At 44.0% G+C, this 25,954-nt stretch overlaps 1 protein-coding gene across 2 annotated transcripts; it reads right to left on the bottom strand.

Annotated features, from left to right (window-relative positions):
* Positions 1-5,107: 5,107 nt before the first annotated feature.
* Positions 5,108-24,737, bottom strand: pgs1 (CDP-diacylglycerol--glycerol-3-phosphate 3-phosphatidyltransferase). Of its 2 annotated transcripts, none has more exons than XM_014211749.3 (10): positions 24,465-24,737; positions 15,907-16,117; positions 15,265-15,439; positions 14,996-15,185; positions 14,694-14,872; positions 13,541-13,743; positions 13,079-13,370; positions 11,928-12,052; positions 11,426-11,564; positions 5,108-5,588 (listed from the first exon to the last, which is right to left on the bottom strand). In XM_014211749.3, exons 1-9 carry the CDS (start codon positions 24,650-24,652, stop codon positions 11,445-11,447), a joined length of 1,683 nt encoding a protein of 560 aa, XP_014067224.2. In that variant the 5' UTR covers positions 24,653-24,737; the 3' UTR covers positions 5,108-5,588; positions 11,426-11,444. The 2 variants fall into 2 exon arrangements, with proteins under 2 accessions (XP_014067224.2, NP_001167366.1); NM_001173895.1 differs by having other exon boundaries at positions 11,904-12,052; positions 24,465-24,580.
* Between the last annotated feature and the right edge of the window lie 1,217 nt (positions 24,738-25,954).

The raw sequence follows: 25,954 nt of genomic DNA, 5'->3' as shown, positions 1-25,954 counted from the left end.
CTCCTGAGGGATATCCTCCCAGACCTGGACTAAAGCATCCGCCAACTCCTGGACAGTCTGTGGTGCAACGTGGCGTTGGTGGATGGAGCGAGACATGATGTCCCAGATGTGCTCAATTGGATTCAGGTCTGGGGAATGGGCGGGCCAGTCCATAGCATCAATGCCTTCCTCTTGCAGGAACTGCTGACACACTCCAGCCACATGAGGTCTAGCATTGTCTTGCATTAGGAGGAACCCAGGGCCAACCGCACCAGCATATGGTCTCACAAGGGGTCTGAGGATCTCATCTCGGTACCTAATGGCAGTCAGGCTACCTCTGGCGAGCACATGGAGGGCTGTGCGGCCCCCCAAAGAAATGCCACCCCACACCATGACTGACCCACCGCCAAACCGGTCATGCTGGAGGATGTTGCAGGCAGCAGAACGTTCTCCACGGCGTCTCCAGACTCTGTCACGTGCTCAGTGTGAATCTGCTTTCATCTGTGAAGAGCACAGGGCGCCAGTGGCGAATTTGCCAATCTTGGTGTTCTCTGGCAAATGCCAAACGTCTTGCACGGTGTTGGGCTGTGAGCACAACCCCCACCTGTGGACGTCGGGCCCTCATACCACCCTCATGGAGTCTGTTTCTGACCGTTTGAGCAGACACATGCACATTTGTGGCCTGCTGGAGGTCATTTTGAAGGGCTCTGGCAGTGCTCCTCCTGCTCCTCCTTGCACAAAGGCAGAGGTAGCGGTCCTGCTGCTGGGTTGTTGCCCTCCTATGGCCTCCTCCACGTCTCCTGATGTACTGGCCTGTCTCCTGGTAGTGCCTCCATGCTGTGGACACTACGCTGACAGACACAGCAAACCTTCTTGCCACAGCTCGCATTGATGTGCCATCCTGGATGAGCTGCACTACCTGAGCCACTTGTGTGGGTTGTAGACTCCATCTCATGCTACCACTAGAGTGAAAGCACCGCCAGCATTCAAAAGTGACCAAAACATCAGCCAGGAAGCATAGGAACTGAGAAGTGGTCTGTGGGCCCCACCTGCAGAACCACTCCTTTATTGGGGGTGTCTTGCTTATTGTCTATAATTTCCACTTGTCTATTCCATTTGCACAACAGCATGTGAAATTTATTGTCAATCAGTGTTGCTTCCTAAGTGGACAGTTTGATTTCACAGAAGTGTGATTGACTTGGAGTTACATTGTGTTGTTTAAGTGTTCCCTTTATTTTTTTGAGCAGTAATATATATATATATATATATTATTTTTTTTTTACCTTCTTTGCATTCAGGCCCACAGGGAAGGGGTGGTATGAGGAGTGTTTTTCTCTGGTCGCTGGTGGAAGATTATTGCCTGTCTGAGATTTGAACCCCTCACAGAAAAGAAATAATAAAAAGTTGGTCACAGAAAAAGAAATAGGAACACACATCAGGTATCCCTCTAAGCCTCCCTCTGACCCCCACTGCCTCGTACAGTGTATACAGTGCATCTGTCAAGTCATCACCACAATGCCATAATAAGAGAGGATGTGTTCCATCATAGCCATTAGCATTGTGAAACATCTTCTGGAAATTAATATATCAGTCATTAAACACACTTCGGGTTCAGTCAAACCTTTAATACCATTTTAAAAACTCTCAAAGTCCGTGGTGGTCGTCTGACGTTATTGAGGGAGATTTTTTTTTTCATGAGCATGGCCTTATTTATTTTACTGCATGTTGGATGACTAACATTCATATTCCATTCACTCAGTTCAATGTAACATCCTATACCCATCATGAGGTTGCTACAACCTAGCCTATGAATGAAATTTTACAATGTAGGTGCACACAGGATGAGAGAAAATGTTGAGATGACAGTGACACATTCAATACCGCCTTGCACACTCTTGCCTGCATCTACAGTTGAAGTCAGAAGTTTACATACACTTAGGTTGAACTTGTTGTTCAACCACTCTACAAATTTCTTATTAACAAACTATAGTTTTGGCAAGTCCGTTAGGACATCTACTCTGTGCATGACACAAATAATTTCCCCAACAATTGTCTACAGACAGATTACTTCACTTAATCACAATTCCAGTGGGTCAGAAGTTCACATACACTAAGATGACTCTGCCTTTAAACAGCTTGGAAAATTCCAGAAAATTGTGTCTTGGCTTTAGAAACTTCTGATAGGCTAATTGACATCATTTGAGTCAATTGGAGGTGTACCTCTGTATTTCAAGGCCTACCTTCAAACTCAGTGCCTCTTTGCTTGACATCATTGGGAAATCAAAAGAAAAATCAGCCAAGACCTCAGATTTTTTTTGTAGACCTCCACAAGTCTGGTTCATTCTTGGGAGCAATTTCCAAACACCTGAAGGTACCACGTTCATCTGTACAAACAATAGTATGCAAGTATAAACACCATGGGACCACGCAGCCATCATACCGCTCAGGAAGGAGACACGTTCTGTCTCCTACAGATGAACGTACTTTGATGCGTAAAGTGCAAATCAATCCCAGAACAACAGCAATGAACCTTGTGAAGATACTGGAGGAAACAGGTACAAAAGTATCTATATCCACAGTAAAACGAGTCCTATAATCGACATAACCTGAATGGCCGCTCAGCAAGGAAGAAGACACTGCTCCAAAACCGCCATAAAAAAGCCAGACTACAGTTTGCAACTGCACATGGGGACAAAGATCGTACTTTTTGGAGAAATGTCCTCTGGTCTGATGAAACAAAAAAAAGAACTGTTTGGCCATAATGACCATTGTTATGTTTGGAGAAAAAAGGGGAGGCTTGCATGTCGAAGAACACCATCCCAACCGTGAAGCACGGGGGTGGCAGTATCATGTTGTGGGGGGGTGTTGCTGCAGGAGGGACTGGTTCACGTCACAAAATAGATGGCATCATGAGGGAGGAAAATGATGTGGATATATTGACGCAACATCTCAAGACATCAGTCAGGAAGTTAAAGCTTGGTCGCAAATGGGTCTTCCAAATGGACAATGACCCCAAGAATACTTCCAAAGTTGTGGCAAAATAGCTTAAGGACAACAAAATCAAGGTATTGGAGTGGCCATCACAAAGCCCTGACCTCAATCCTATAGAAAATTTGTGGGCAGAACTAAAAAAGTGTGTGTGAGCAAGGAGGCCTACAAACCTGACTCAGTTACACCAGCTCTGCCAGGAGGAATGGTCCAAAATTCACCCAACTTATTGTGGGAAGCTTGTGGAAGGCTACCCGAAACATTTGACCCTAGTTAAACAATTTAAAGCCAATGCTATCATATACTAATTGAGTGTATGTAAACTTCTGACCCACTGGGAATGTGATAAAATAAATAAAAGCTGAAATAAATCACTCTACTATTATTCTGACATTTCACATTCTTAAAATAAAGTGGTGATCCTAACTGACCTAAGACAGGGAACTTTTACTAGGATTAAATGTCAGGAATTGTGAAAAACGAATGTATGTGGCTAAGGTGTATGTAAACTTCCGACTTCAACTGTATCTTATCTAGGGTGTAATCAATAGTCCAACAGTTACAAATGAGAGTTTCTATTGGACCAATTCAGGTATTTTCCATTTAAGAAACGTTTCAACAGAATCGTCTGAATGAATACACCCCTGATCACGAATAAACCGTTCACTTTCATAGTAGCCACGTTGTATTCCTTCTCGACTCTATGCGCTTTCCTCCCCTTTTCCCTTTATTTGTTGACTTCAGTTAACACATCAGCTGTATGTGACCAGGTGAAAAAACCTTTCCAAGCCAAACCATGTCATAACCGCTACACACAGCCTACATAATTGTCCCCATATTAGCTAAAGTAACGTCCTAGTCAACATAGCTAATAGAACTAATGCGCTAGTAAACCCTGCTACAATTATGCAGTAACGTTACAGTGTATAGTCAGTAAGCAGTTACACCAGCGTGCCCTGGTGGCAATACATTAATAAAACCAAAAGCTTACCTAGACTTGGAAGAGTTCCAGTATTGTGTTGGATAGTCATAGCTAGCTAGCTAGCTAACATAGCATCCCTCTGGATATCGATTAAGGCAGTGCCCCGCACATCTCGGATTCAGAGGGGTTGGGTTAAATACATTAGACACATTTCAGTTGAAGGCATTCAGTTGTACAACTGACTAGGTATCCCCTTTCTGTTTGAGCCAGCTGCATTTGCTAGCTAAGAAAGTGAAATAATTTATTTTACGCAATCTCTTGATTCTCCATTTATTAAATTAATTTGTTGTAAACTGTTCAACTATGGTCTTTCTGAGTCAACTACTCACATGCACTGCAGTGCTAGCTAGCTGTAGCTTATGCTTTCAGTACTAGAGTCATTCTCTGATCCTTTGGCTGGGTGGACAACATGTCAGTTCATGCTGCAAGAGCTCTGATAGAGGACGTCCTCCAACATGGTAGTTGTCATAATTACTGGGTAAATCTATGGAAGGGGGTAAGAACCAAGAGCCTCCTAGGTGTACCAAGAGGAAGGAAGCTAGCTGTCCTCTGGCTACACCATGGAGCTACCCTACAGAGTGCTGTTGAGGCTACTGTAGACCATTGCAAAACAGTATGTTTTAATCAATTATTTGGTGACATGAATATATTTAGTATAGTTATCTAAAAAGAGAAAACAATGCTATGTTTTACAATTTTTATGAAATTCACTGAGAATGGTCCTCCCCTTCCTCCGAGGGGCCGCCACTGCTCAAAACACATTCGCTTTTAGGTTACAAAGATAGTCATACACCCACCCACACACGGTCCAGCTCAGTTTATGGGGTGACTCACTGTGTGAGCTGGTTAGAGTAGTAAACATCAATACTTCAGTTCGCCTCTCAATTGTCCTTAAAGGGAAAATCCACTCAAAAACTATCTTTAGGTATTTTTTTCATTAGTCCACTGTTGATATGGTCCTAAAATGTTTTACATGTCAGCAGTCAAGTTGTCAAGAAGCGAAGTGTCACCAGCCACATCATGAAGCAAAATATATTTAAGAAGATTTTCACTTTAAGGCTCCTCCAGGGATCGCAACACTCCACACACACACACGTGTGTGTATTCAATTTCAGACACACCTGGCAGAGACTCATGTACCAGATTCCACTCTGTCAATACAGAACTAATGAGAGTTTATTGAATGTACAAAACATCCTGTGCTACAGTTCCTCCTGCTGGTCTATATGTAGCGAATGTTTATAGTTCAATGAAAACACACAGCAATAAAAACTCAGTACTATATCTCAAGCATTGGTAACTAAGGGATCTGTTTGTACAGCACTGTAGATACATACAAACACACAATGTGGCGATGAAGAGTCAGTCACAGTGGTTGGAGAGATGAGATGTTTAGAGTTCAAGCCTTTATACAGTGTGTGTGGAGGGGCGCGCAGGGACACCCAGACAGGCATGATAGCGGACTGGAGCTGACCCCCAACATGCCGATCTTCATCAAGGCAGTACCGGTGGAACATCAGGAGACCAAGAACGTGTATGAGGAGTGTCCCATCAACAAGACCTGTATGAGGGGCCCCACCATCTGGACCTTCAACCTCAGGACCAAGGAGAAGCCTGCCAAGTGGGTATTGGACGCAGTCTGCAGAGAGCGAGAGAGAGAAGAAAAAAGGACTAAAGTACTTTCATCTGAAATACTTTAAAATAACAATGTTTCTAAAAAAAAAAAAAACTCACATTTTTAAAACATGTCTATTGGAGGGATGTGATGCTGATTATAGTGAGGTAAGAGGATGTGTGTGGGAGAAAGATGCGTGTTGAAAAACAGCATGAAAAAAAATCCACTATCACAGTACATCTTACTCATGGTCCCACGGTTCCTAGGAGGCTCACATTATGTTGTGTTACATACTGAATTTAAAATGGATGAAATAGATTACTTTTGTCACTGGCATACACATCCCCCCCCCCCCATAGGTTTTCAAACCCTTTGTTATGTCAAGCCTAAATAAGTTCAGGAGTAAACATTTGCTTAACAAGTCAGTGAGTTCACGGAACTTATTGTGTGTGCGCAATACGTGTTTAACAGGATTTTTGAATTACTACCTCATCTCTGTATCCCACACATACAGCTAATTGTAAGGTCCCTCAGTCGAGCAGGGCATTTTGAACACAGGTTCAACAACAAAAACCTGGGAGGTTTTCCAATGCCTCGCAAAGGGCACCCATTGGTAAAAAAAAAAAAAAAAAAAGACATTGAATGTCCCTTTGAGCAGGGTGATGTTATTAATTACACTTTGGATGGTATATCAATACACCCAGTCACTACAAAGATTCAGATGTCCTTCCTAACTCAGTTGCCAGAGAGGAAGGAAACCGTTCAGGGATTTCACCATGAAGCCAATGGTGACTTTAAAAACAGAGTTTAATGGCTGTGATGGGATAAAACTGAGGATAGATCAACAACCTAATTGACAGAGTGAAATGAAGGAAGCCGGTACAGAATAAAAAAATATTCAAAAACATGCATCCTGTTTGTAACAAGGCACCAAAGTAAGACTGCAAAAAAATGTGGCAAAGCAATTAACACTTAATATTCAGGACAAAAATATATGTTTGTAGCAAATCCAATACAATACAGAGTACCACTCCACATATTTTCAAGCATAGTGGTGGGTGCATCATGTTATGGGTATGCTTGTAACCATTAAGGACTGGTGAGTTATACAGGATAAAAAATTATTTTAAAAACTGAACGGAGCTAAGCACAGGCAAAAATCCTAGACGAAAACCTGGTTGTGTCAGCTTTCTAACAGACACTGGGCGATGAATTCACCTTTATGCAGGACAATAACCTAAAACAAGGCCAAATCTACATTGGAGTTGCTTACGACAGCGAGTGGCTGAGTTAGTTGACTTAAATCTACTTGAAAATCTATGGCAAGACCTGAAACAAATTATTTATACAATTTTGAACTCCGTCTGTAACACACAAAAAAAAAAAAAACTGTAATAATGGTAATGAATACTTCCTAAAGGCACTGTACCGGATACCACAGTGGGGTTGGGATACCACAGTGGGGTTGGGATGCAGCAGACCGAGTAAACAGCCAAGTAGAGGACTATCTATGGTGGTGAAATTGACAGCGAGCTACAAGGTGGTGATTAATTCAAAGCATTGTAGACATCACTGTAGAACACCCACCATTTGCATAAAATACCATTTTAATTGGTCGCATTCACATATTCAGCAGATGTTATTGCAGGTGTAGCGAAACACTTGTATCTGGTTGAAATTCTGGTGAGTTACCGCCACTCTGATATCGCAAAAATGTTTTGGGCTAATAATGTGAGAAATAACCAATAATAAAAAATAAAAAATTATATATATAAATAATAATAATGCAAAGTTGCTTAGGAGCTCAATTGGCTCCATCTTGAAACTGACCCATAGCCTATAGTATTCCCACATACTTGAGTATAGCAGTGGGGCTTATACAAGTCTGAATTTCTTATTCGAAGACATCCATTTACAGCAACATTTTGATGTCACTGCAGAACACCCACCATATGCATACAGTGCATTCGGAAACTATTCAGACCCCTTCACTTTTCCCCACATTTTGTTACGTTACAGCCATATTCTAAAAGGAATTAAATAGTCCCCCCCAATCTACCCACAATACCCCATGACACAGTAAAAACAAACATTTTTGCAAATGTACTACAGTAACAATAAAATTCAGGAATATCACATTTACATATGTATTCAGACCCTTTACTCAGTACTTTCATGAAGCACCTTTGGCAGCAACGACAGCCTCGAGTCTTCTTGGATATGACGCTACAAGCCGTGCACACCTGTATTTGGGGAGTTTGTCCCATTCCTCTCTGCAGATCCTCTCAAGCTCTGTCAGGTTGGATGGGGAGCGTCTCTGCACAGCTATTTTCAGGCCTCTCAGAGGATGTTCGATCGGGTTCAAGTCCGGGCTATGGCTGGTTGTCCTTTTGGAAGGTGAACCTTCGCCCCAGTCTGAGGTCCTGAGTGCTCTGGAGCAGGTTTTTAATCAAGGATCTGTCCGTTCATCTTTCTCTCGATTCTGACTGGTCTCCCAGTCCCTGGCGCTGAAAAACACCACCCACAGCATGCTGCCACCACCACCATGCTTCATTGTCAGGATGATGCCAGGTTTCCTCCAGACGTGACGCTTGGCATTCAGGCCAAAGAGTTCAAGCTTGGTTTCATCAGACCAGAGAATCTTGTTTCTCAAGGTCTGAGAGTCCTTTAGGTGCCTTTTGGCAAACTCCAAGCGGGCTGTCATGTGTCTTTTACTGAGGAGTAGCTTCCGTCTAGCCACGACCATAAAGGCCTGATTGGTGGCGTGCTGCAGAGATGGTTGTCCTTCTGGAAGGTTCTCCCATCTCTACAAAGGAACTCTGACAGAGTGACGATCGTGTTTTTGGTCACCTCCCTGGCCAAGGCCCTTCTCCCCCAATTGCTCAGTTTGGACGGGCATCCAGCTCTAGGAAAAGTATCGGTGGTTCCAAACTTCTTCCATTTAAGAATAATGGAGGCCACTGTTCTTGGTGACCTTCAATGCTGCAGAAATGTTTTGGTACCCTTCCCCAGATCTGTGCCTTGACACAATCCTGTCTCGGAGCTCTAAGTACAATTCCTTCGACCTCATGGCTTGGTTTTTGCTCTGACATGCACTGTCAACTGTGGGACCTAATATACACACACACACACACACACACACACACACACACACACACACACACACACACACACACACACACACACACACACACACACACACACACACACACACACACACACACACACACACACACACACACACACACACACACACACACGTGTGTGCGCGCCTTTCTAAAACATGTCCGATCTAGTTGTAGAAACATCTCAATGATCAATGGAAACACGATGCACCGGAGCTCAATTTCAAATATTATAGCAAAGGGTCTGAATACTTATGTAAATGTGATTTGTTTTTTATTTTTTAATACATTTGTAAAAATATGGTTTTCGCTTTGTCATTATGGGGTATTGTGTGTAGATTGATTGATGTTTAATCTTAGAATAAGGCTGTAAAGTAACAAAATGTGGAAAAAACGGTATTCACACATACTCAGCTGTGGGGCTTACAAGACCAGAATTTCATACACACAGAACAAAAATATAAATGCAACAATTTAAAAGATTTTACTGAGTTACAGTTCATAAGGAAATCAGTCAATTGAAATAAATTCATTAGGCACTAATCTATGGATTTCACATGACTGGAAATACAGGTATCTTAAAATAAAATAGGCAGGGGCGTGGATCAGAAAACCAGTCAGTATCTGGTGTGACCATCATTTGCCTCATTCAGTGCAACATCTCCTTCGCATAAAGTTAATCAGGCTGTTGATTGTGGCCTGTGGAATGTTGTCCCCCTCCTCTTCACTAGATAGGTGCTTCTACACCTGCATTGCTTGCTGTTTGGGGTTTTAGGCTGGGTTTCTGTACAGCACTTTGAGATATCAGCTGATGTAAGAAGGGCTATATAAATACATTTGATATTGTCAGAAACTGGAACACGCTGTTGTACACATCCATCCAGAGCATCCCAAACATGATCAGTGGGTGACATGTCGGGTGATTATGCAGGCCATGGAAGAACTGGGACATTTTCAGCTTCCAGGAATTGTGTACAGATCATTGTGACATGGGGCCATGCACCATCATGCTGAAACATGAGCTGATGGCGGCGGATGAATGGCAGGACAATGGGCTTCAGGATCTCTGTGCATTCAAATTGCCATTGATAAAATGTAATTGTGTTCATTGTCTGTAGCTTATGCCTGCCCATACCATATCCTTACCACCACAGGCCACTCTGTTCACAACGTTGACGTCAGCAAACCGCTCGCCCACATGACGCCATACACGCGGTCCGCCATCTGCCCGGTAGAGCACACTTCTCCAGCGTGCCAGTGGCAATCGAAGGTGAGCATTTAGCTACTGAAGTCAGTTACGATGCCAAACTGTCAGTTCAAGACTCTGGTGAGGACGACGAGTATGCAGATGAGCTTCCCTGAGACCGTTTCTGACAGTTTGTGCAGAAATTCTTCGGTTGTGCAAACTCACAGTTTCATCAGCTGGTCTCAGACAATTCTGCAGGTGAAGAAGCTGGATGTGGAGGTCCTGGGCTGGCATGGCTTCAAGTGGCCTGCGATCGTGAGGTCAGTTGGACGTACTGATAAATTCACAAAAAAAACAACAACGTTGGAGGCGGCTTTTGGTAGAGAAATGAACATTACATTTTCTGGCAACAGCTCTGGTGGACATTTCTGCAGTCAGCATGACAATTGCACGCTCCCTCAACTTGAGATATCTGTGGCATTGTGTTGCGACAGAATTGCATCTGTGTAATTATCATGCTGTTTAAATCAGCTTCTTGATAAGCCACACCTGTCAAGTGGATGGATTTTCTTGGCAAAGGAGAAATACTCACTAACAGGGATGTAAACAAATGTGCACAACATTTGGAGAGAAATTATCTTTTTGTGCATATGGTACATTTTTGGGATCTTTTATTTCAGCTAATGAAACATTTTTGTTAAGTGTAATTTAAGATAGCAATGTAGCAGTAGACCAAATATCACAATATTGAAATAGAACTTAAAATAAATCAATGTAGGCTACAGAAAAAAAACACATGAGAATATATAGTCCTTCTGCCCGTGACAATATGAAACGCGTATTCAGAATAACGTCACAGTATAGAAGTTTGTGAAGGAAAAATATGTTCCTACCTTAGTTCTCAAAACCTCCCACAATGACTCCATGTCAAGTCCATGTAACCCCTGACAGTCAATTTCTTGCGCAAAGCCATGTGGCTATGACATTAGGAAGTCTACATCCCTGTTTGAACACAAATCAGGTCACCCTCTTATCCTCCCTCTGACCCCACTGTCTCGTACACTGCATACGCCATCTGTCAAATCATCACCACAATGCCATAATGAAAGGGGATTTAACTAGAGGGAGGAGGGAAACTCCCTGTCACATTCCTTTCTCACTCACTCTCACACAGCTGAATGGGTCCAGATGCTAACTGCAGAATGTTGATGCCCTCAGCTGAGGGATCAAAAGGCCAGAGAGTTTCTCTCAGAGCCAGGACATTGAGGAGGGAGTGTCCTCTACATGTACAATGGATAAAGGTCTGTGTGGTAAGGGCAGTGGGGGTAGGATTCAAGCAGGGGTAGCTCGGTTTAGTTTCTGGGCAGGGCTAGATTGGAAGCTAGGATTTGAGTTTGGGTTGAGGGCTGGTACACACAGCAGTAACTGAGGACATTCTGCCATTCTGGACAGCGTCTACTTCTGTGCATGACTAAGAGATGATCGTTCAGTGGGAGTGGTACCTTTGTTAGTACACTGTGTGCCTGTGCGCTCTTGTCTGCGTGTGTTACCTGTGTTAGGCGGTGTCTCTCAGAAGAAGTTCTTGATGAGGGGAGTAAGCAGTTTGACCCACAGTTTGACGTGGCGGTCTGGCTGCTGGAACGTAGAGCTGGACACCTCTGTAGACCTCTGGTACAACATCTCCTGCTCCTGTGTGTGTGAGAGAGACAGCGATCGAGATGTAGAGAAGCAGAAAGATAAATAAATAATGTGTGTATGAAGGGGAGTGGCAGGTAAACCCAGCACATTCAAATTGAAGGCCATAGTATAGCCATACAGACATTTAGCACAAGTTGCTGAACAAGTTTCCCTCCAAGCTCGAACTCAGTCTGCGTTGCATATGCCAGCTCAGCATAGCTTATTATACCAGGAACGATCAGACCAGTTGAATTTTGTAGACAGGCCTTTGGTTGAGAGCTGTATAAAGCAGAGCCACAGTATCGAGCCATCAAGTCCGTTTAAATAAAGTTTTCAGTTTGAATGGCCTACCTCCTGCAGCTGGGCCTGTAGTACCTGGTTCTCTGTTACTATGGCGATCTGGGCCTCCAGGTCCCGGTGCACAGAGCGATAGCCAAAGTTAGGAGACCCAATCAGTGTCAGGCATGGCCGCACTTGCCCCCGTAGGTAGTACCACAACCCTGCGTGCACACACACACACGAGAGAGAGAGAGAGAGAGATATTGGTGGAGGAAGGAAAGAGGGGAGTAGTTTCCCCACATCAATGATTTGTTCTGCAGCTGGGGGTCAGGGTCTGCTCTACTCTAATGGTCATTGATTCTCTCCCAGCTGGGTGCTGTGTGTGTTCTCCCCCACTGTTCTCGCTCCTGCAGTGCTTGCTGTGCTTACGGGAAACCGCCGGCCCGCCCTGCTTCATCTAATAAAAGGGACTTCTCTTCACTGTGTGTTCATTTCCCGCTCTCCCTCTCCCCTACATTTTTTTCAAAGACTGGTCTTTTGAAGAAAAGAAAAAAACTACTTACCTAGCTACTAATGCATCACTAACATTTCAGTTAAGCCGATTATGATTTATTTTGGACACATTGCCTTTTTATTCTATAAGTATCAGCGAAAGAGAAGTGGATGTTGGCAGTAGTTTAGATATAATTTGTCAGAGCATTGTTTATAAGCCGTTTCAAATGGGGATTTTGGTTCCTGTTTGCCACGCCCACAAATATAAAGCACAGAAACCCCCGAAGTCCATCAAAACCCAGAAATTACTCTGTGTGTGTGTGTGTTTCCTTGGCCCGGGGCTAAGGGTGAATGACTTGACAAGCCGTTGTCACTCCCACAACATGTCTAGCTTACCACAGGGACAGAACAGCAGAGCCAGAGAACATAACAGTAAAACGTGGTCCAGTTAATCTGTCTGTCAGGCTGGAATAGACACTCTCTGCGAGTCCCAAAGGGCACCTTATTCCCTAAATAGTGTACTACTTTTGACCAGGGCCCATAGAGCTCTGGTCAAAAGTGTAGTGCACTATATAGGAAATAGGGTGCCATTTGGGACGCACAATCGGCTTCCCAGCAGCTCACTGTCTGACCATGGCACATCATAGCAACAATCACATCACTACCTGGCATAACTCACAGCCAAATCTAGGCTCTCAGGCCAAGGGTTATATTGTGTGTGTAGCCTACATTCTCTGCGTGCGTGTGTCACCCACCCTTGGCGTGGAAGGTCCATTGTGCTCTGTGGTACTCGTGGAGGTGAACCCTCTCCTGCTGTCCCAGTTGACACACTTTGCTGTAGAACTGTCTGGCAATGTGGATGTAGGCGGCTGGGATCTCTCCGGCAATGCCCTTGGCGCCAAAAAACCCGTTGACCTCCGGGGAGGCGGTGAGGATCCGGTAGTCGGCGCCCAGCCCGAGAACCAGCGACATGTAGGCCCTGGTCAGGTTGAAATACCCTGACGTCAGAAACACCGTCGCACCGGGACCTGCATCAGTCAGCAAACGCTGCAAGGAAATAAGGTGAAGTTCAGATGTAGTGGCCACATTTACATTTTTAAGTCACGCAGGAAAAAAAAAAGACAAAAACATTCCAAGATAACATGTGCAGTGGGAGTTGTTGGTCCGATATTAGTTGGTGAGGGCAGTGGTATCCAGGTGCATGTCTGTGTACCCACCTGTGTGACCTGCTCATCCACCTGTATTCCCAGAGGTTTCATCTGAACCAGAGGAAAAACCCAAGTATCCTCCTTCCCTCCTTCCTCCCCCTCGCTCTCCCGCACCAAACGTTCTGATTCGGCGATGTGTTGCCGCGCGCGAGCCGTGTTGACCACCTCCATGATATGTTTCCGAGCCGACGCCGAAAAATCATCTCTGTTGCCTAGTGACAAAAGAATGTAGCGATGTAAGAGAAGAGCAAACAGACCGACCTGTATCCATTATAGGACTTCTAAATTAATGATATATACACATCAATTAATTCATGAAGAACATGACTTATAAATGCCTCATGACCTTAGTTTAACAAAAAACATGGTGAAAATTATAATGTCAGTCCTTGCAACCATAGTGATGTCTATGAATTTAAGGATGTCAACTTTCTCCAGGCCCATCCCTAAGCTTTTTACCAAAACACATGCAGGGTGACCCCTTCATTGTTGTTTCGACGAAGGATTCTAGCTTTAACCATACACCGCAGCAAACGTTGAACGACATCTTTCACACACACAGTGTGCAGTAGAGCAGGTGAGTGCATAAAGTACAGTTGGTAATTTAGTTCTGGGCATGACAGCTGTGGGTCAATATCTGGACTACGCCTGGTGGCTGGGGCCACGCACAGACATGACTCAGAGAGAGAGGAGTGAGGGAGGGAGGGGAAGGAGGGAGAGAGGGGTACCTGTAAGTTCAGCATTTGAGTTCATTCTAAAGACGTGCTTTTACTGTAAAGTTAACGCTCCCTTTCAGCTGGGGAACTTCATTCACTAATGATTAGAGTGTGTGTGTTTTCCCACTCCGTATTGCTTACCAGCAAATCTGACATCACTGCTCTATTTCTGGTCTCCGTGCCAACTGCGGTCCAGTTCTGCAGACATGTCATTCAGCTCTCTCGCCTGCCTCCCACTCTCTCATTCACACACATGCCAGTTCGCGGATTTCACCGTGTGTCTGAACTGGAACCAGGCTACATTTGCAGCCAATCTGATTCCATTAACCTTTCCAACACCACCACATTACACTATATTATGAGAGTGTGCGGGCAGAACTGAGCAAGGAGTTACACACTTAGGGTCTGTGTATGTGTTAACTCAGTGTTATGTGTGCGTTTTATACCTCTGTAGGGGTGCACCATGCCGTACATCATGCTCACAGAGTTGTCGGTCTGTAGCTGTAACGACACGTCACCCACGGCGCCCACCAGATCAGAGAAGAAGTCGGCCACCTCCCCACAGTTCTCCAGGAGCACGTAGCGGTCTTGTCTGTTGGTGAAGTACGAGTCACTCAGGTTGGCCCTGCGGAAGGAGGGAGGTGAGACAGAGAGTGAAGGACAGAGAGACAAGGTTGAACGAGAGATGCCAAAAAAACATCAGCTACTGTATGAAAAAAAACACCAACTGTTTTTCGTGAGCGTGTACCCGCTGATGATGAGGTCGTCATCAAACAGGTAAGCTTTGATGTGCTGTACCCCGATGGTCTCGTTGAAGCGCTGTGGGACCAGGAGCCGGAGCAGCCCTCTCAGGTCAGGGGTATGGTACAGAGACACACGCATCTGACTGCTGTACTGCTGCAGCAACGGCAGCAACATGGTCCTAGAGTTAGTCTGACCTAGACCGACAGAGAGAAGGGTTACAGACAGACAACTTTGTAAGAGTAATATGGCATTCTCCCTCACACACACTCCTACCTCGTGAGCCACGCGTGTAGTCAAGTAGAATGGAGACCTGCAGGTCGGGGTTGTCACCCTCCTGTGAACGCTCCAGAGCTTCCTGCATACAGTCCACCAGCTCCTGTTCCAGCGGCCCTGTACCCAGATACAGGGAGGCCATCACCACTCGCCTCTTAGCCGTTTTTATACGAGCCTGAACAGAAAAAAAACAAATTACAGTAAATTCAGGCATTACAGGACAAACTAGAGGGCTTCATCAAGGGGCTTGAACTCCCTCCAAATAAAATGCAAAGACGTCACACAGACAGAACCTGATATTCTTCCAGCCTAGTCATTATTTCTCAATCAGGTGAGTCACATGCACCGTTTCCTAATGTTCCCACACAGCCAAATAAACAGCTTTTTTGTTGTTGCTGTGCCCGAAAGGGTTGATGCCGATGACTCAAGCATTATCACAAACTCACACATCCTGTACGCAATTCAAACAAATAGTCAACCACGGAAAGAAACACACACACGGTTGAGCGCCACTGTGGTATAAAGAGCACACTGTGTTGGAGGGAACAATCAATTATTGCCTTTCCTCGTTTTTTGTTAATTACACCCTCTTTTTTAGCACATCACATGATTTAGAGAAAGCTTCCACCACACACGCCTTACCTTCATGGTGTGGTAGAACTGGTCAGGGGATGTGAGGATGTGGATGTGTGTGCCGGGCACCTTGAAGGCGGGCACGTGTTCTGCCATCCAGCGGAAGCGGGCACGGAGGCCATCGGTACCCTGAACTCCAGTCGACCCAGGGGACCTGAAGACAGGAAGGGGAGAGGGGTCTGCCTCCGCTAGGAGAGGGGCTAAGAGCAACACGGATGACCTGGAAGAGAGAGAGGTAGGGGGGGTGGGGAGACGTGGAGGGAAATTAGTCTATAGCTGGAGTGGCGATTGCCTCCCATTGATAAAAAAAACGAATCCAACCCCCCACCTCCATTATCACACTTACTGAAATATTTTACAACAGAGGGCTCAGTCATATTGCTGGTGTGTGTACGCGTGGCTAACCCCATCCCTAGGCCTAATGTTCAGTAACACACACGTCATGTGATTCTCAACCAGGCACTAGGGTGCTTCGGTTCATACCAGTATGGCTGTTGTTACTCGGTCTGTGACTGTCTTTAAAATGCAACTGACAGACAAAAGGATGGAGGACCCAATCTACTGTAAAGGTTGTGACCCTCAGAGGTCATTCCACATGCAGGAATATCACTGAATTTAATTCCTGAAAGATCTCAACCTGGCATTCACTAAGTGCGTCCCAAATGACACCCTATACTAGGGTTGGGCGATGTCAACCTTTGTCCTATCATGATTGATTATGTACCCATAAAACATTGTGATATACTGATGGGTTCTGACTTGTAAACTTGAAATATCATTCAAAAAATCAACTCACTAAAGGGAGAGAGGGGAATGCAGAACATGTTATTGTTGTTCACAGACAGATTATTTCCCTGTATCACAATTCCAGTGGGTCAGAAGTTCACATACACTAAGATGACTGTGCCTTTAAACAGCTTAGAAAATTCCAGAAAATGATGTCATGGCTTTAGAAGCTTCCGACAGGTAATTGACATCATTTGAGTCAATTGGAGCTGTACCTGTGGATGTATTTCAAGGCCTACCTTCAAACGCAGTGCCTCTTTGCTTGACATCATGGGGAAATCAAAAGAAAAAAATCAGCCAAGACCTCAGAATTTTTTTTGGAGACATCCACAAGTCTGGTTCATCCTCGGGAGCAATTTCCAAATGCCTGAAGGTACCACGTTCATCTGTACAAACAATAGTATGCAAGTATAAACACCATGGGACCACGCAGCCGTCATACCGCTCAGGAAGGAGACGCGTTCTGTCTCCTAGAGATGAACGTACTTTGGTGCGTAAAGTGCAAATCAATCCCAGAACAGCAGCAAAGGACCTTTTGAAGATGCTGGAGGAAACAAGTATCTTTATCCACAGTAAAACGAGTCCTATAGCGACATAACCTGAAAGGCCACTCAGCAAGGAAGAAGCCACTGCTCCAAGACAGCAATAAAAAAGCCAGACTATGGTTTGCAACTGCACATGGGGACAAAGATCGTACTTTTGGAGAAATGTCCTTTGGTCTGATGAAACAAAAATAGAACTGTTTAGCCAAAATGACCATTGTTATGTTTGGAGGAAAAAGGGTGAGGCTTGCAAGCCGAAGAACACCATCCCAACCATGAAGCACGGGGGTGGCAGCATCATGTTGTGGGGTGCTTTGCTGCAGGAGGGACTGGTGCACTTCACAAAATAGATGGCATCACGAGGAAAGAAAATTGTGGATATATTGAAGAAACATCTCAAGACATCAGTCAGGAAGTTAAAGCTTGGTCGCAAATGGGTCTTCCAAATGGACAATGACCCCAAGAATACTTCCAAAGTTGTGGCAAAATGGCTTAAGGACAACAAAATCAAGGTATTGGAGTGGCCATCACAAAGCTCTGACCTCAATCCTAGAGAAAATGTGTGGGCAGAACTGAAAAAAAGTGTGTGCGAGCAAGGAGGCCTACAAACCTAACTCAGTTACACCAGCTCTGTCAGGAGGAATGGGCCAAAATTCACCCAACTTATTGTGGGAAGCTTATGGAAGGCTACCTGAAATGTTTGACCCAAGTTAAACAATTTAAAGGCAATGCTACCAAATACTAATTGAGTGTATGTAAACTTCTGACTTCAACTGTATGTCTTTGTCTTATGCAGCTGTGTGACCCTGTTGGTGAATAAACTTGGTTCGAGCTTTACTAGTCATACGTGAGTTTTTAACTCTGTTTATTTAGAACCTAACAATACAATGATGTCGCCCCTATGAGGCCACTCCCCCAAATATATATATATTTTTTTTTAATCAGCTAAAAATGACCGTTGGACTATAGTGCGAATTCAAACGCAACTAGACAAAATTATGAAAGATAATGTTGAAAGCCTGGGCAGAGGCTAAGTGCAGGCGATGGCAAATCTTCTCTAATACTCCTTTCTGGTGGAAAAGCATAGCAGGTGTGTGCGCACATGCACATGATAGAGCAGTGAAGAGGAATGGGCCATCTTACTGAAGTGAGCTAGGTTATAGGCCTATGTCATGGGCTGGATAGAAGCAGTCTATCGTCTTCAGAACTGGATAATAATTGCTTTTTTTGCATAATAAGATAGAAAAATGTATAATATTGTTCGTACTATCCCTCATAAAGCTGTGATTGAGAATAGTCTAGGCTTAGGCTATAGACTTTCATTTGTTATTTTTGAAAGCCACAACAATTAGGACACCTTCATAGGCTAGAATATTTGGGACACAAGCTACTGTTCATAACTTTAACTTGCCTTTCATGATAGGCCTAGGAGGATAGATTGACAAATTGGTTTTCAAACTCGCATTGAGGGATTTTCCCGGCTATTGAGATTGTTCGCTCATAATTAGTCCTCTGGCTACCTTAAGGTTTTAGGCGATTCAAATAACTGAGATGAAACATTCATTGTTTGATCGGGAAAAAGCCATGCATAAAAACGATGAAGCATAGGCTATGAATATGACGAAAGGCTATCAAATGGAGAGACAAGGGAATATAGACTTCTTTATAAAAAAAATATAAAATTAAAAAAAAAATAAAACAGGTAGACACAAGCTATTTAAGGAGTGTCCGTTATAAAAATAAGTTTAGGCTATAGCCTAATACCCATGCATCCGACAGATCAACTTTTCTGACTGGGCATTTTGCACTCCTTTGGTGGAATTCTGTCTGGCCTAGATTCCACTCTTGCATTCTGTAGGCTATATAAAAAGGTATCTCTTCAAATAAGCTAGAGCAAATTAGAATAGGCAAATTACGCTGAATGTCACTTGTGTGCTGCAATACTTTTTTTTACTGCGCTGCACTAATCAAGTTCAAACAGCCTAATCAAGTTCAAACAGACAACCATTGTTGCTATCGTAATATTGCCCAACCCTACATAGCGTCACCCTTTACCCTATGGGCCATGGTCAAAAGTAGTGCACTATTAAGGGAATATAGTGCCATTTGGGATGCTGCCCCAGAGTTCATTCAGGACAGAGTTGGGGAGGAACAATAGCGGGGGGGGGATTACAGTGTGGGTTCAACCCACAGGAGACAAAACAATCAACATAAACATCAAACAGCCGATGTGGCTCCACTGTTGTTTTGAACCAATAGCTATAAAGCCTATGGGTTGAACCATCCTTTTATGGAAAAGCAAGGGGGGGGGGGGGGGGTTCCTTATGAACTATTATCTTTATTATGGTGGTCCAACAACTCGGTGTCCTATCCATATAGGCTAAGTATACAATACTAGACCCCTGTTTTACCACTGGACAAAGGTTGGATGGGTGTAAGTACACTGGAACACAGTGTCTTTAGAGAGAACACACTAGATTCACTCTTTGTAGAACAGTGGGTATATCATGAGGTTAGATCTTAGAGAAAGCTGAGATATGTGCTGGGGGAATTGATGAAAAAAAGTTAGTGCAATAGGGGCATACCGGTGACAGCTAGAAGAAAGCCATTTTAGTTGTGAGTACGTGTGGCTGGCATTGTACGTGTTTGTCCCGGGGGTTAATTTAGATCATGCGTCTTCCATCCAAACAGTTTCTTATTACTGCTAACTGGCAACACAATCCTCCTTTCTTCCCTCCCTCCTTCCTTTACCCCACAGTCAGGAGGGCATTGACAGACAAATGTGTCATTCATTCCCATCAAACTGAAGAAAACAGACTAAAACATGGAGTGACCACTTGAACTTTACCAATAAGAAAGGCTCATTTTCGTTTTTCACTTCTAAACGTTTTGCTACGGTGTTCCCAAGTGAATATGACCATGAACACAGTTGAAGTGAGAAGTTTACATACACCTTTGCCAAATACATTTAAACTCAGTTTCACAATTCCTGACACTTAATCCTAGTAAAAATGCATGTCTTAGGTCAGTTAAGATCACCACTTTATTTTAAGAATGTGAAATGTCAGAATAATAAACTCAGCAAAAAAAAAAAAGAAAGAAACGTCCTCTCACTGTCAACTGCGTTTATTTTCAGCAAACTTAACATGGGTAAATATTTGTATGAACATAAGATTCAACAACAGACAAATTGAACAAGTTCCACAGACATGTGACTAACATATATGGAATAATGTGTCCCTGAACAAAGGGGGGGTCAAAATCAAAAGTAACAGTCAGTATCCAGTGTGGCCACCAGCTGCATTAAGTACTGCAGTGTACATCCTCCTCATGGACATGATTGCACCAGATTTGCCAGTTCTTGCTGTGAGATGTTACCCCACTCTTCCACCAAGGTACCTGCAAGTTCCCGGACATTTCTGGCCCTAGCCCTCACACTCCGATCCAACAGGTCCCAGACGTGCTCAATGGGACTGAGATCCGGGCTCGTCACTGGCCATGGCAGAAGACCGACATTCCTGTCTTGCAGGAAATAACGCACAGAATGAGCAGTATGGTTGGTGGCATTGTCATGCTGGAGGGTCATGTCAGGATGAGCCTGCAGGAAGGGTACCACATGAGGGAGGAGGGTGTCTTCCCTGTAACGCACAGCGTTGAGATTGCCTGCAATGACAAGCTCAGTCCGATGATACTGTGACACAACGTCCCAGACCATGACGGACCCTCCACCTCCATCCCAATCCAGAGTACAGGCCTCGGTGTAACGCTCACTACTTCGACAATGAACGCGAATCCGACCATCACTCCTGGTGAGACAAAACCGCAACTCGTCAGTCAAGAGCACCTTTTGCCAGTCCTGTCTGGTCCAGCGGTGGTGGGTTTGTGCCCATAGGCGACATTGTTGCCAGTGATGTCTGGTAAGGACCTGCATTACAGCAGCCCTACAAGCCTTCAGTCCAGCCTCTCTCAGCCTATTGTGGACAGTCTGAGTACTGATGGAGGGTTTGTGTGTTCCTGGTGTAACTCAGGCAGTTGTTGTTGCCATCCTGTACCTGTCCCGCAGGTGTGATGTTCGGATGTACCGATCCTGTGCAGGTGTTGTTACATGTGGTCTGCCACTGCGAGGACGATCAGCTGTCGGTTCTTTCTCCCTGTAGCGCTGTCTTAGGCGTCTCACAATACAGACATTGCAATTTATTGCCCCACATCTGCAGTCCTCATGCCTCCTTGCAGCATGCCTAAGGCACGTTCACGCAGATGAGAAGGGACCCTGGGCATCTTTCTTTTGGTGTTTTTCAGAGTCAGTAGAAAGGCCTCTTTAGTGTCCTAAGTTTTCATAACATAATTGCCTACCGTCTGTAAGCTGTTAGTGTTTTAGCGACAGGTGCATGTTAATTAATTGTTTATGGTTCATTGAACAAGCATGGGAAACAGTGTTTAAACCCTTTACAATGAAGATCTGTGAAGTTATTTGGATTTTTACGAATTATCATCGAATGACAAGGTTTTTTTGCTGAGTTTTGTAGAGAGAATGATTTCAGCTTTTATTTCTTTCATCAAATTCTCAGTGGGTCAGAAGTTTACATACACTCAATTAGTAGTTGGTAGCATTGCCTTTAAATTGTTTAACTTGGGTCAAACGTGTCAGGTAGCCTTCCACAAGCTTCCCACAATAAGTTGGGTGAATTTTGGCCCATTCCTCCTGACAGAGCTGGTGTAACTCAGTCAGGTTTGTAGGCCTCCTTGCTCGCACACACTTTTTCAGTTCTGCCCACAAATTTTCTCTAGGATTGAGGTCAGGGCTTTGTGATGGCCACTCCAATACCTTGATTTTGTTGTCCTTAAGCTATTTTGCCACAACTTTGGAAGTATGCTTATGGTCATTGTTCATTTCGAAGACCCATTTGCGACCAAACTTTAACTTCCTGAATGATGTCTTGAGATGTTGCTTCAATATATCCACATAATTTTTTCTACCTCGTGAGCCATCTATATTGTGAAGTGCACCAGTCCCTCCTGCAGCAACACACCCCCACAACATGTTGCTGCCACCCCTGTGCTTCACGGTTGGGATGGTGATGTGGCTTGCAAGCCTCCCCCTTTTTCCTCCAAACATAACAATGGTCATTTTGGCCAAACAGTTCTATTTTTGTTTCATCAGACCAGAGGACATTTCTCCAAAAAGTATGATCTTTGTCCCCATGTGCAGTTGCAAACCGTAGTCTGGCTTTTTTAATGGCGGTTTTGGAGCAGTGGCTTCTTCCTTGCTGAGCGGCCTTTCAGGTTTTTACTGTGGATATAGATACTTTTGTACCAGTTCCCTCCAGCATCTTCACAAGGTCCTTTGCTGTTGTTCTAGGATTGATTAGCACTTTTTGCACCAAAGTACGTTCATCTCTAGGAGACAGAACGTGTCTCCTTCCTGAGCGGTATGACGGCTGCGTGGTCCCATGGTGTTTATACTTGCGTACTATTGTTTGTACAGATGAACGTGGTACCTTCAGGCATTTGGAAATTGCTCCCAAGGATGAACCAGACTTGTGGAGGTCCACAATTTTTTTTCCTGAAGTCTTGGCTGATTTCTTTAGATTTTTCCATGAGGTCAAGCAAAGAGGCACTGAGTTTGAAGGTAGGCCTTGAAATACATCCACAGGTACACCTCCAATTGACATTTTCTGGAATTTTCCAAGTTGTTTAAAGGCACAGTCAACTTAGTGTATGTAAATGTAACAGTATTGCTTCAGTCCCTCTCCTCGCCCCAACCTGGGCTTGAACCAGGGACCCTCTGCGCACATCAACAACTGACACCCACGAAGCATCGTTACCCATCGCGCCACAAAAGCCGCGGCCCTTGCAGCGCAAGGGGAACAACTACTTAAGGTCGCAGAGCGAGTGACGTCACTGATTGAAACGCTACTAGCGCGCACCACCGCTAACTAGCTAGCCATTTCACATCGGTTACATAAACTTCTGACCCACTGGAATTGTGATACAGTGAATTAGAAGTGAAATAATCTGTCTGTAAACAGTTGTTGGAAAAATTACTTGTGTTGTGCACAAAGTAGATGTCCTAACCGACTTGCCAAAACTATGGTTTGTTAACAAGAAATTAGTGGAGTGGTTGAAAAACGAGTTTTAATGACGACAACCTAAGTGTATGTAAACGTCCAACTTCAACTGTACATGCAAGTGCCTCCATCATCTGTCGCTCAGCTGCAGTGAATAGAGATGTGATATTGTGTGTAGCCAAATCAAGCCTCTAGGGTGCCATGAATATTGAGATAAAACTATTCTGTCTATGGCCATAAGCGTGCTATACTGGTCCTTGAAAACTATATAAATACCACGTATTATTATTAAGAGTCCCATGTAGCCTAGCAAGTCTAGGTTCCATGATAGCCACCTCAGGTTATAGGAATGATGATAAAGCTCAGCTATGTCCCAAATCGCACTCTATGCACTACTTGCCCTGGTCAAAAGTAGTAGACTAAATAGGGAATTGGGTGCATTTGGGATGCAACCCTAGTCTAGATGAGGAGTCGTTTTGACCGCACAGGGTTGATATCACTCCTGCATGACAGTCTACAACCCTGACCTTGGTACTCACAGCTATACCTAGGCCAGACACTGTCTGTGAGACACTATGGTATTAGCTACTTAAGGTGACGTAAAACTGACGCATAATATATGCAGTTGTGGACCGACATCTGACAGTAGTTGTTACTTTAGGTTTTCAGGAAACCACAAAAGGACCTTAGATATGTCCTCATTCTGAGAATTTCTGAGTCACTCTTACTCTACACGCAGAGACTTGACAACACGAGGAAGAGGCGAATTCACAGATAAGGGCTAAAGAAACTGGAAAGGAAGTCTCATATCGCACCATATCTAGCCTACAGAGAATGTTTTGCAAAGTTTATATCTACTTGCTGAACTTGACATGCACGTGTGTTTATCATGTAACCTTGACTTGAGCATGTAGCCATGTTGTAAGATTTAAACTATTTGCACACAACAGTAATGCCAATCAGATCAACGAATGCAACATACATTTTTTTTCAATAATATTTGACGCAAGCTAACAAATTGACATTGCAAAAAAAAAAACAGGAAACACTGTGCACGTAAAGACAGGCTGTATGCACACGTCGCTGGCAAGACGGCTCTGTCATTACGTCTGACGAAGAAAAAGTGTCTGCCTTTTTTTCTCAATGTCTACAACAGTCGTATATTAATTACCCTCTCCTCCGATTCCGTGTGCGGAACAATCGGTCTGATATTCGGGTGAAAAGCCCGGTAAGGACCGGTGTGTACACAGAGTACACAAGCCTCCTCCACGATTTGGGAGCCGCCATCATGACAGCCGTTTCAATCAACCCAACTTTATCAGCAAATTGAAACGAAACAAGGACATCCGCACTGCACATGCACAAAATGTTCTGCACACAATGTTCAACGAATGTGCATCGGGGTACAGCTGGATTATAAATAAACTATTTCTGAAATTTAGTTGAGGGCAGAATCTGGATTAAAGAAATCTATGTATCCACATTATTTCAGCGTAACTGAATGCGCCACACACACAGTACATTACTTATGTCTGTATTAATAAATACAATTCCCGTTCTAGCGGGACCTCTAGCGGTCGAGATCTGAACTACAGAGCCAGGTGGTTCTGTCCAGGACCTGACTTTGAGGATACTTTATGGGCAACTTGTTATCGCACCTCTACTATAGGCTGCACATTTAGCTATCAGGGGTAGATCAATATTCTAAGGCAAAAAAATATTTACTTGGGTGATAGCCAACCTAATTCAAGTGGCCTTACAGGCAGAAGGCTTTGGAAATTGCAAAGATAAACTACCCTTACTAGGGTTCCTTACAGCAAACTCGGTCATGGGCCCCTCTGGGTGCAAGTTTAGTTTTTTGCCCTAGCACTACACAGCTGATTCAAATAACCAACTCATCATCATGCTTTGGTTATTTGAATTAGCTGTGATGTTCTAGGGCAAAAAACAAAACGTGCACCCAGGGGTGTCCATGACCGAGTTTGGGAAACGCTACTTTCTAGCCTGTACCCTCAGTCTTTGAGTACCGGTACCCCCCTGTATATAGCCTCTGTATTTTTTTGTGTTACATTTTATTTTTTTTACTTTAGTGTATTTAGTAAATAATTTCTTAACAAAAAATGTTGCACTGCATTATAAGTAAGCATTTCACGGTAAGGTCCAGGCTGTATCACAACCGGCCGTGATTGGGAGTCCCATCATAGGGCGGCGCACAATTGGCCCAGCGTCGTCCGGGGTTTGTCCGGTGTAGGTCGTCATTGTAAATAAGAATATGTTCTTAACTGACTTGCCTAAATAAAGGTTAAATAAATAAATTAAATAAAAGGTATACACCGGTTGTATTGATTTGGATTAGATTTTTGTATTACATTATACCCTACAGAAGGGTCAGGCTATACAACTTACCATACGAGGTCCGGAGCCTGTTGTTTTTCTGTTCTACATGATAATTAGTTGCACCCACTGGTGTCCCAGATATAAATCAGTCCCTTAGACGGTAACAATGAAAAAACGCAGTGGGACTGGCGTCGATTCCAGAGTTGAGTTTGAGGGGCCTACAGTATACTGTGGAAGCTTGAATGTAAATTGTGTATTGTGTAACACTTTGTTTATAAGTGCAGTAGGCTAGTCGTCAGTCAGGCTTGAATTGTGGTTTTTCTC

The sequence above is a fragment of the Salmo salar genome, chromosome 01 (genome assembly GCF_965601325.2).
Source record: "Salmo salar chromosome 01, fSalSal1, whole genome shotgun sequence".
Taxonomy (NCBI): domain Eukaryota; kingdom Metazoa; phylum Chordata; class Actinopteri; order Salmoniformes; family Salmonidae; genus Salmo; species Salmo salar.
Note: the sequence above shows the minus strand (reverse complement) of the source record. Positions and strands in the feature narration are given on the sequence as shown.